Below are 11,474 nucleotides of genomic sequence, written 5' to 3'. Positions count from 1 at the left end.
AAAAAAAGTAGTACACTTGACTCCATTTAACAATCAGGGAACTGAAACACTGAATCAGTTTTAGTTAAAAGCACCAGAAAGCCCCACTGAAGTGCCCGATCTGTGCTGTGGAGACAGGTCAAACTAACATGCTGCTTTTCCCAGTAAAGCGCAGGGGGCATTTTTTTCCACATCTGTCAGTGCCCTGTTATAAAATCTCCCTCACACATATCTGTGGTTGCCTAGCAAGTCTGTGGCAGAGCATCAAATTGATCTTTGGTTTCCCAATCTCTAGGCTACTTCCTAGCCATGCTCTTTCCTCTCTTATTCAGCTATGCACCAGACTGTGTTTGAGAAAACTAAGTGATCCCATATGAAGGGCCCAATCATGGTCCTGTTAAAGTCTTTGGAGTTTTGTTCCTAACTTCAGCATGAAACCCAGCATGGAAAAGTCCCTCAGCTTTTATTGTCCTGGCAGGAAAGAATCAGGTGTGAAAACCTGTTCCCTTTGGGGTTAATTTCAATATTTATACTACTTTAGTGAGGCTAGGATTCTGCCCTATATTTCACAGGCAAAAAGGCTGACTTTAACTCTTCTGCCATCAACACCAGTTTGAAAAAGGTATCTATTGATTTCAATAGAGGCACTCCTTATTTATACCAGTGCAAGTGAGAAGAAGGCAACCTTGTTTTTATTTTAAATTTACCGTATATAATTTGACTCAACTGTAGAAATTACTTTTTTCCAAAATTCTGAGTCAGGGCCTGGACACACAACACAACAATCAAAGTTACCATTATGCTCATATAAACAATGATTGAACCCACAGCATATAGCCTCAACTGATATAAGTTACTAGAATCTAACGAGTTTCCCTGACAAAAATCAGGGGTAAAATACCTTTTTAAGTTATAACTTTTAGTTGTTTTGCCTTTGCTTCTATCCCAGTGTAGATGTTTGCTCAGTGTGAACAGGCAAGGTGATATGATAGCTCCTACTGCAGCAGCTACTCTGGGAGAGCTTGGTTCTTCATCTGCTCCAGTCACTGGTGTAATTCACATCAGTGTTTTGTACGCTGTGGGCACATGTACACTTGCCCCTGACTGTGTGGCAACAGCCATTACTGTGTAGTCCTGGCAATGCATGTGTTTTTTCTGATCCTACTGTGAATAGTGTTGGCATCATGGTTTGTGCCCTCCAACACGATGTTGCTGTAGCGATGAACTACGTTGACATAGCTCGTTGCTACAGTGACATAGCGTCTGGTGTAGATGCACCCTTTAAGTTAGGTATGCTGTGTTATTGTATCATGTTTCCAAGCCCTTACACTCAAGACTAGTATCTAGTTTTGTATACAGGCTCAAGTTATATTTTATTTGCATTATAATAGCAGCAAGAAGACTCAGTCAAGCACAGGAGACACTTGTGGTTGGTGTTGTAGAAATGCATAGAAAACACAATCCAGGTTCTAGTCTAATTGAAATCAAGATACAACAAATAATTTAATGGGTAATAGAATGATAAGGATGATCGAAGTGAATGAAACACCAAGTTACACAGTTCAGCTATGTGTACAGTCAGATGGTTTTGGTCTAAGTTACAAGATACACATAAATAAAGCAGACAGTAGGAAGCCCAATCAGCCATCTCTCTTTTAGCATTTATTAGTTGCCAATTTTCCCAAGGCAAAATGGTAAAATGATTTGAAGTACAACTGGGTAGGAAACAATTTTTCAATCTCAATGCAAAATTTTTTGAAATTGCAAAAATTTTCCCACTCAGCATCAGGATGACTCAGAACCCTTTTAAAACAGGGAAAGACATCCTAGAAAAGTGTATTCACCTTGGATATAGGAGGCTAAGTTTCAAGCCACTGAACTGAATCAGGCAGAGCAAGGATTTGGAGTTGTGTGAACTACTTCCCAAATGAATGTCTGAACCATAGAGCTATTGGTTTTCCTTAACTGTGACCAAAAGTATAGTTGTAGACCTGATAAACCTTTCCTGAAGGAAATTTCATTTAAACTGGCAGGCGACTGTAAAACGTTTAGGTGAATAAATTCTTAGCTGTAAATTAAAGGTCAGTCTACAATTTAGCATGCATTAAAACTTGCCGTCCCCATACAGAGTTGCAGAAGAGCCTAAGCACAGGAGATCCAAAGTGTTTCCCATGGCTAGGAATCTGGTCATATTTCAGTAGACTTTCAGCCAGCATGTACCTTTTGAGCATACGCCAAAGTATAGGATGCCCCTGCCCATCTGGTTTCTTTCCCTTAGTTCCTTTCTGAATTGGAATAATGGAAGAGAAAGAATAAATGATTAATTACTGTGATGATCCACTGGCTACCACCTCTTGTAGAATGTGAAATAGTTTGACTTAATCACAGTTTGAGTGGAACTGTATTCCACTACGCAGTGGAAAGTTACTCTTTAAGAACAACAGTGGCACAAATATCCACTTTTGTTTAGGTGCCTAAATATGAAATTAGGTGTCTAAATTTTGGGACTTGGTGTAAAAAATTGGGTCTACCTTATTTAGCTAAGGTCATGTGATGAGTTAAGTGGCTGCTTCTTTCCACAAGGAGTATTCCCAAAGAATACTCCAAAGCCAAACCATCCAATGCTGACCCACGGGTTTGGAGTTTCTTGGATAGCAGAAAGGTGATGGTTTTTCAAAATTCAATTCAAAATTATTTGAAATCCAGCCGTACCTGGAATTTTCATGTTGACCATTGACAAATTCTTAAAAGTCAGAGCACAGAGAATCAAGGCTCAGATTCTGGTTTTTGCTCTCCTAGTTGTGTCTGGTTGTTGCAATGTGTTTTGTAGATAAGATCAACCTAGATTCAGAAAATACTTTCCCATTGTTAACACCAAGGGAAGTTCTATGAATGAATCAAGGTATGGGTGAGTGACTATTGAAAGGCCCCATCTAGAATGTCCTTGCAATTTGTAAAGGGGTGAGTTCTGATCATATTTTCATACTTAACATTTTTGTTTCTACTTTCATAGGGATAAGTCAGACAACCCTGAAGTTATAGTGCTGACATACACAAAACTATCGATTTCTGTGAGAGTTACACTTTTAAGGAGAACAGGATAAGGTATGTTATATAAAGCTAGATTTTTATACTGTAAGTATTGTGTAGAGAGAGACTATGGTTCAGAAGGTGTGTACTTTTATATGTAATTGTAGATCATGAATATAAATATTTAGAATTACAGTTAAGTTACATTATTGCTTTATAGTTTAAAAACATTCTTAAATTTTAGTTTGGTCAAATGGTTCTATTTTCAGCTGTTGCAGAGGCCTTTCTGTTTTATATTGATTTTTACATCCTATATTCCAGATATGCACTGATTTATGCAGGTGCAAAGAGATTATTGTAGTTAAATTGCACATCTCTGATTTCTATTATACATTTTCTGCTCTTTGTCCCGAATAGGAGAGCTTGTGACATACAAGTATCAGTGTGAAGAGATTCCTTTTGATACCTGCCCATTACCAACCGGCTTTTCTATTTTCAAATTCTTCTTTTTCTCTTATCCCAGGCCATATCTGTCTAACCATGAAGGTAGGTGTGATTAACACCCAGCACTCCTTTGTAAACATACCCACGGTGACAGTAGAAGACACAGACATGGACAAAGAACTAACAGAGAGCGGAGAAAGCAGGTAAACTAAACTTACTAAATTTTGCTTTTATTAATTTCTATGGGAATATCTGGAGACCGATATTCATCCTTGTGTTGTTTTCTTCGCTATTCTCCTCAGAACAAGCTCATTTTTAAAATTTTCATGAGGAGAAAGGTAGAACATGACAGGCCTTGTCAGATTATATGGATTATTTAAAAAAATGGATTCAACTGCTAAAAAGGTGCACACAAATCATATTACAAAGCGTTCCCATTCAGCAATATAACATAACTTGAGCTGTGTCAATACTGCAAAAACAACATTAGTGAGTAAATCCCACTTTCTTAGTATTTACAACCCTTTGATTTTGATTATGTTCAGAAGGTCATGATAGTTTATTTTTATTCACAAGAATGTTGATAGGAACCTATAAGATTAATTAAATTGTGAGTAAACATTTTTGCACGTTCACCCTAGAAATTCCATTTTGAAAAGCTCTTTTTTATCATTTGCAAAGGTGAACCTCACATCTACAAATGTTTGTAGATAATTTACATATAGAGAAGGGGACTCCAATGTATAAAGCTTAGTTCACAAAAATCATAGGTTAAAGTTGTTATCCCTGATCATAGTTCAAGTCCCATGAATGTGTGCACATGCCCCTCGTCATCACACCTCTTACCCTGGGTTATAGGTCTTTCTCACTTGGAAGTGACTCAAACCCTTCATCTTCCACTTACCAGGGAGTGCGCTAACCATCAGATTATAAAATGGGCAGGTGGAGGCATCTTCCTTTCACCTGCTGAAGTTGAGCCACTGGGAGTTCAAGTAACAGACAGAAAATTGAAATATTGAAACTCTCTGAAGCATTACCCTTTCACTGTAGTATCTATATCAAGTTGGTAGCAGTTTAAAATATTTGTTCGTATCAGCAGAAGAATAAACTCTAGTTGTTTTGCTTTTAATTAATATCTTTTATATTCCCAACTTTAATTGTCAGAAGTAGTTAGCTTAACATAGTAACATTACCAGAGTGAAACATTTCTCAGATATCATTCAAGCTGCCTTTGCACCCCTCTAACCCTTAGTTACATTACTGAGGGAAAGAAAAGAGGGGAGAAGATAAGGAGCTGTATTCTCCATTAATCTGGCTCTTGGGAGGAGGTTGGGAGATTTCTTTTATTCACAAGCCAATTGAAGGAGTTCATAATGCCTCTTCCCACATCTGAACCCCATAATGTTCTCTTCTAACATATGTGCAGGTAGTCTAATAAGCTTTGACTGTTCCTTTGAACACAGAAACTTTTCCCAGTGCTAGAAGAGCAAGGGAGCACTGGGCATGTCTACATGTACATTAATGCACTGTTGCTACTGTGCATTAAGTTTATGAGTTACTAAATGTGCAGTAGCCAGCACCTGAGCACAGTCTTTTCGGGACACTTACTGAGCAGTAGACTAATTCTACTGCACATTAGCACAGCTTTTTCCATGACACGCTAATGTGCAGTAGAATTAGTCTACTGCTCAATAAGTGTCTCATGTAGACAAGCCCACTGTAACTTTCCATAATCTAGCAGCTCCTCTTCAGCTGGATCTGGCTGTTTTTTATAAATTCAACTGATTTCACTCATCTAGAAGTATAAAGTTGATATTAAAAAGGACCTTTAAGCAAATAAAAAATTTGGATTCAATGTAATGTTTTTTTCACAAAGAATTTATGCTGAGTTAAAATATATAATTACTACTTCCAGCTATTTTTAGAATACCTCCCATTTTGGTTGCCTTAAAAGGCTGGAGAAAATTACTTCAGATGAAAGTTGCCTAAATCCAGATTTTTTTCCTGGAAAAAAAATCAAAGTTCACAGCTAAGATAGACCAATAATTATAATGATCAAAATCACTGTGATGATCTGTTAGAAGAAAACATGAGATGCCTGCCCTCTTTCTGTAGGGTACATATCAACTCTATGAATCTGTCCATCTGATCCTACTTATGTGTATTTTCATCTGTTTTCTTTTGTATCTCACTTTCTTTATGCACTTAATTTATATATTAACTTTATAGGCCACCCTTCCCAAAAAGGCTCAGGGCAACTTACAATAAAAGCGAAAAACAAATACAGAAACAGAATAAAGTACTAAAATAAGAACAAACAAAACACCTTTCCCTACCCGCTGGCCTATTCAGGTAAAGAAAACAAATTAAAAAACAATCCACCCAACCCCATCCCACCCACTCCTGCTTCCCTGCCTCTGACCAAATAGAGCACCTTGCTCCCCTTCCACTTAACCCAACCTCACTTCCCAGTCCAGTCTTCCATTAAAGAGAACAACAGTTCTCCCCGACCTATTATTCCCTCCATCCCTGCCTACCACCATTCATTCCCCTGCCTCACACACAGGGAAGTCCTCCTCACCCCCTTACTGACCCTTCTAAACTACATCCCCTTCTCTCTAAAGGGGCTGTGCTTGTCTCTAAACCCATTCATCATCACCTTCCATACAAGAACACATAGTTCAAAATAAAACAAAAATCACACCTCTTCACCCTGTCTTAGTCCCTGCCAAAGGGCAATGCTAAAGGGTACCCTTGAGCATCTCCTTTTGGTGGGGGCCAAAATAGGGTAGCTTGCAGTTTCTTTTATCTAATGTTAATAAACTCCCATTTTATTAGGTGTAATATTGACATATAAGGACCAGTCTTCAAACACAGACCCCTAAGTAAAACACCTTCCCCCACGTGAGCATTTAGTTAGTTTATAGTCATATATAAAATTGGCCAGCCTATATATCCAAATGAAGATACCTGCATTTAAAAATTGGATCCATGATATTCAGGCATATATTAGGGAAGACAGTGGAGACATTTACATGAGATGTTTACTGTACAGCTGACTAATTAGCTCCACAGGAAATGTCTCAGCATCTACATATTCACCCTATTAGGGCACAGGAAATTAATAAACTCTGCAGCAGGCTAGTACCTGTAAATACAAGTACTACTCTGATGAAAAGTTTTTTTGTGCATGTCAGTGCACGTGTAGACGCTGACTGGCTGGCTGGGGTGTGAGGGTGCTTCAGTGCTGGGTCTGTCTGCTGGCTAGCCCCATGTTGAGGCACCTTGTACCCAAACCAGTCCCTCCACAGCACATTGAGACTGTCTGGAGTAGCCCTGGGCTGGCAGGTTGATCCTCTGGGTCCTTTGCCAACCAAGGCTGCTCCAACTTGGCTCAATGTGCTGCAGTCCAGGTACATATGTAAACGGTGCACCCAGGAGCTTCCCAGGAGCAATAAACTCTGGAGCAATAAGCTGCAGAATTTATTGCTATGCATTAATGGCACATATAGACGTGCATAATATGGGTAAAATCCTGGCTTCATAGAATTCAACAGCAAAACTCTTGTTGACTTGAAGTGTTCTAGCTCATCCCTTTCTTTTCTTTTCAGAAATATTGGAATTCTGATAATGGAAAATATAGACATAATCAAAATAGCAAGTGGGTTTTTTCATGTCTCTTTACTGGACCTATCTCATATTATGGATATTAATAAACCTGCAAGGAACTTTAACCAAGCCATGCTTATGTAAATCTTATATTAGAAGACTGTTTTACAGGTCTCCTCTCACTCAGCATATACCATATAACAACTGTATTTTACTGTTTCCAAGGAAACCATATATGCATGGTGGCACTGCACTCTACAATGTTAACAACAACAGTAATAAAGATGAGTAAGTATTTTACAGTTTAAGTATAAGGAGAAATAAAGTTGTTACTAATATAAATAGTAATGATAAGGGTAGAATCCTTCCCTTGCAATTTTTTTTACCAAACAAGTATTCAATAACCAATTCTACATATGTATGACTTACATATAAAGATAATGTGCACAGTGTCTGATAATTTATAAGGCTAATGTAATGTGTATTATATTAAATTATAATAGTTCTGCTTGAAGACTATAAACAGTGATTTTGGTTTTATTCATTAGCCAAAATGTGTAAGCATAACATTAGCTTTACAAAAATCAACAGATTTTAACAAAAAAAGCCATTGGTAGTAAATACATGCCTCTCATGAGTCTGTCACATTTTTTTCTTCTTAGAGAAGAGAAAAAGAAAAAGAAAAAAGAAAAGAAGAGGTAAGACAATACAGTAATAATGATACTACATTGTAGGAGACTGAGTTCCTTCTCAAGTTGCTATTCAGTTTTTTTCTTTAACAACCATACATTTTAATTCATTTTCCAGCAAGTCTGAAGATAAAAAGAAAAAGGATCCAGATGCACAAAAAAGCAAGGGAAAAAAGGAAAAACACAAAACTAAAGAAAAGGATAAAGAAAAAAATAAAGATAAAGAAAAAGATAAAAATAAAGATAAAGACAAAGATAAGAAGAAAGAAGAGTAAGTTTTCCGATTAGCATTGCATTTTTCTAAAAAATTGCCTTAGATATAGAATTGAATCAATGGTTATGGGTGTACTGCAAGCCAACTGTGTATGGTATCCCTAATAAAGGAAGATTCATGTTATTGTTAGCACATCTTAATCCATGGAGCTGTTTCTATAATTCTGCAGATGGATACTCTTATTCCTGCTTGTTTCGTGAATTAGAGGCTGAGAAAGGAAGACAGAAGAGCAGCATGATGCCTCTGCTCCCTTTCTTGCCCAAAACATTGATTCTAAAAACAGCATATTTTAAACATGAAATGCCAGATATTGTGGCAATTAATCTGCCATTTCATAAGACTAAACAAGTATATGAAAGTATAAATAAAAATACAGAGCTTACCTCTGTCTTACAGAAAAGGATACAAAGCACTTTGCCTGATTTCAAAACTGATTTTCATATGTGTTTTATATGTTTTACCACTTTGTTGTGACAGCCTGTTAAGTTTCTGCATATAAAGGCATAATCAGTCCAAAACATTGAAATACTGGTAGCCATAAAACCATTACTTTCTGGAATAATGAAGCCTAGATGCTTTGGATCATTTATCAGACAGAATAATTAATTTAGTATTAAATAAGTTACTTAAAGAAGGTTAAAAGTATAGGTATCTCTCTATGTTGGGGTCTGGCAGTTTCCCTTAGCAATGTGGCCTAGCTTTTAGTCCCAGTCATGTTCTCCTACTGATTTCTTGTCCTTCCTAAATTTAAGTGAGGAAGCTAATCTTCTTTCTTTATAAGAACATTTTTGTGTTTCCTAAAACCTATAACCTACTTAATGTGCATATTTTTATTTATGTCTTAATACTCCCTTTCCTTTCTGCTTACTGTTCAGGGAGAAGAAAGACATTTTTATTGTTGACCCAGCAGGAAATATGTATTACAACTGGCTGTTCTGTATCACGATGCCTGTCATGTACAACTGGACCATGATCATTGCTAGGTGATATTTTAGTCTCTGTGCATATTTTTCTCTTTGCTGTCTGTTGCCCATATCTGTTTGCCTTAAGGAATACATTCTGTTTTTTGGGTAGAATGGATGCAAATAGTGTATTAGCCCAGTATTTTATTGTATATACTTTTTTTGCTGATATTGAAGTCTAATAGCTCTTCTGCTCAGAAACAAAGGCCACACACAACTTTGAGGGCTCTTTCTAGCATGCCTTTTGTCCAGTTCAATAATTACCTTTAAGAATATTAAGAATAACTTTATTTTTTGTCTGATACTTCCATATTCTTCAGTCTTAAGTTTTCTGTGACTAAAATGCACAGATATTAGAAAAAACTGGAAAGTTATAAACTGAAAAAGGTCTCCTTATAGAAAAGCTTAGACAAGCTTATCTATCAGCATAACAACCAGCACTTCCTATAATTACTGAAATTAATCTTACTCTGTTAAATTGTTTTTCTAAAAACCTATGCACTCCAAGTTCTAACTATTTTAAAGGCAGGTCTTTACATTTTTTTTCCTCAAAAACTTTAAACTACACTTTTTCATATTTGCTTTCATGTTAATAAAGTTTTGATAAACATATTTTGTTTTGAAAGTTTGATAAAATATAATAGATTACCTTTAATGAATATGTAAAATAAGTGGCAAACTCTAGGGCCTCTGATTATATAGAACATTCAATCTATCAATCACTGACTTTCATGGGACTACTGCAGTCTATTTCAAGTGTGTGTTTCTCCCCTTTTGCTATCTAGAGCCTGCTTTGATGAACTTCAGAATGACAATTTAACCATGTGGTTCCTTTTGGATTATTCTTCTGATATTATCTATCTTGCTGACATGTTTGTACGGACAAGAACAGGTAAATATACTCACTGGTATCTACTTACATTTATATATCTATATTAGGCACTTTAAAATGTCCAGCAGGGTACTAATTTTAGGCCAAGTACAAGAATTAAAGAAGGATTGTCTCCTGGAATATATATATATTATATTAATATATATGGAATCATATATTATACAGACATACATACATATATATATGTATGTGTGTGTGTGTGTGTGTGTGTATAAATATATATATAAAATATATATATTTTAAATTGCCAGTTAAATTGCCATTGTAGTTATATTATGATGAAAAAGTAGTGAAATACAGGAGTTTCTTGCTACAATTGTTCTGATTCCTTTATTCAGGTAAGAACTTCACGCTGAGATAAGCCTTAAGATTACATGCTTATCCTAAGTTCTAGCATAAAGGAGTTTCCAAAACAGGAGTAATTTGATTGAAAATGCAGCTTCTCTAGTTTTGGAATTGTACGCTACATATTTGACATTATATATGTTCTGTGGTATACTGCATTACATATTATATATTTGATAAATTAATCTGTAATATATTTGAAAACATCCTCATTTAAATATTTCATAAAGAAGGTCCCAATCCAAATAACTGGGAATTTGCCTGAAAAAGATGGCTATGATCCAACCACTTATGCTCAAGCATGGCTCCTACAGGAGTAAAATGGAATGTGAAAATCCTATATAAAGAACATCATTTTGCTTATGTCCAGGATATGTTGATTTTTAGTTTCCACTGACAAAGTACCATGAAACCCAAGTCACCGACACTGTCCTCAAACTATGCTATCTAGTCAAAGTAAAGCTACACTCCCGTAATAGAAACCCCAGTAGAGGAGGATTGACTTTTCCATCACTTTCTTTTGCGGTGAATCCGCTGATATGCAAGGGGCCACACTGGCAAACAGACATAAAATTGCACCTCCCACATTGCTAAATATCATTCTGAATTTCATCCAAACATGTGCAAGAAGCATGATCTATGAACTGTAAATCAGGACACACTATAGTAATACCTCAGTTAAGGAGAAGATGTGTTCCCTGACGTCACTTTGTTTTCAGAAACTTCATTACCAGAGGTAGAAATAACATAGGAGGCATAGGGGTGCATTCCAGGACTTCAGAGAAGGGGGAGGGGGGCACGACATTAGGAAAATATCATTAAACTAGCAAATTGCCTGTCAAACATGATGGGAGGGGGGCAGGTGGGGACAGAAGCCTGCATTGCCCGCCCCCTCCCCATCCAGGGCTGTTCCCTCCACTTCAGGTCGGGGTCCAGCTTCCCCCTGCTTCCCCCCACTGCTGCTTTGGGTCCAGGCCTGCTCCCCCACCCTGTCATTTTGGGTCCAGTTCACCGCCCATTCACCCCCTACCACTTCGGGTGCGGGCCTGTGCCATTCAGTGCCATGCTGCCAGCTCCCAAGAATGGGGGAGGGAGGGAAGCTTGCCCATGGTGGCGGTGGTAGCGGTGGTTGTGGTGGTGGCTGCAGTCACTGTGGCTGGGGCACTGCCACTAGTAATCCTCCCTTCCCTTCTCACTCCCCTCCCTCCCTTCCTCCCCTCTTCCCTGCTGTCTCCCCCTCCCTGCCAGGT

The 11,474-nt window shown here is 37.4% G+C and overlaps 1 protein-coding gene across 1 annotated transcript in view; it reads left to right on the top strand.

The window, feature by feature from the left end:
* The first annotated feature begins 1,439 nt into the window (after positions 1 to 1,439).
* The window catches only part of CNGA1 (cyclic nucleotide gated channel alpha 1), a 28,099-nt gene continuing 18,064 nt past the window's right edge, over positions 1,440 to 11,474 (top strand). Inside the window, exons 1-7 of the mRNA XM_019526640.1 lie at positions 1,440 to 3,084; positions 3,533 to 3,656; positions 7,279 to 7,350; positions 7,725 to 7,760; positions 7,870 to 7,979; positions 8,903 to 9,008; positions 9,773 to 9,879. Coding sequence (XP_019382185.1) covers positions 3,550 to 3,656; positions 7,279 to 7,350; positions 7,725 to 7,760; positions 7,870 to 7,979; positions 8,903 to 9,008; positions 9,773 to 9,879 — 538 coding nt within the window. The 5' untranslated portion in view covers positions 1,440 to 3,084; positions 3,533 to 3,549. The remainder of the gene's footprint in view (positions 3,085 to 3,532; positions 3,657 to 7,278; positions 7,351 to 7,724; positions 7,761 to 7,869; positions 7,980 to 8,902; positions 9,009 to 9,772; positions 9,880 to 11,474) is intronic.

The sequence above is a fragment of the Gavialis gangeticus genome, unplaced genomic scaffold (assembly GCF_001723915.1).
Source record: "Gavialis gangeticus isolate Ggan-Ray unplaced genomic scaffold, GavGan_comp1, whole genome shotgun sequence".
NCBI lineage: Eukaryota > Metazoa > Chordata > Crocodylia > Gavialidae > Gavialis > Gavialis gangeticus.
The sequence above is the reverse complement of the archived record's forward strand: the minus strand, read 5'-3'. Positions and strand labels throughout refer to the sequence as shown.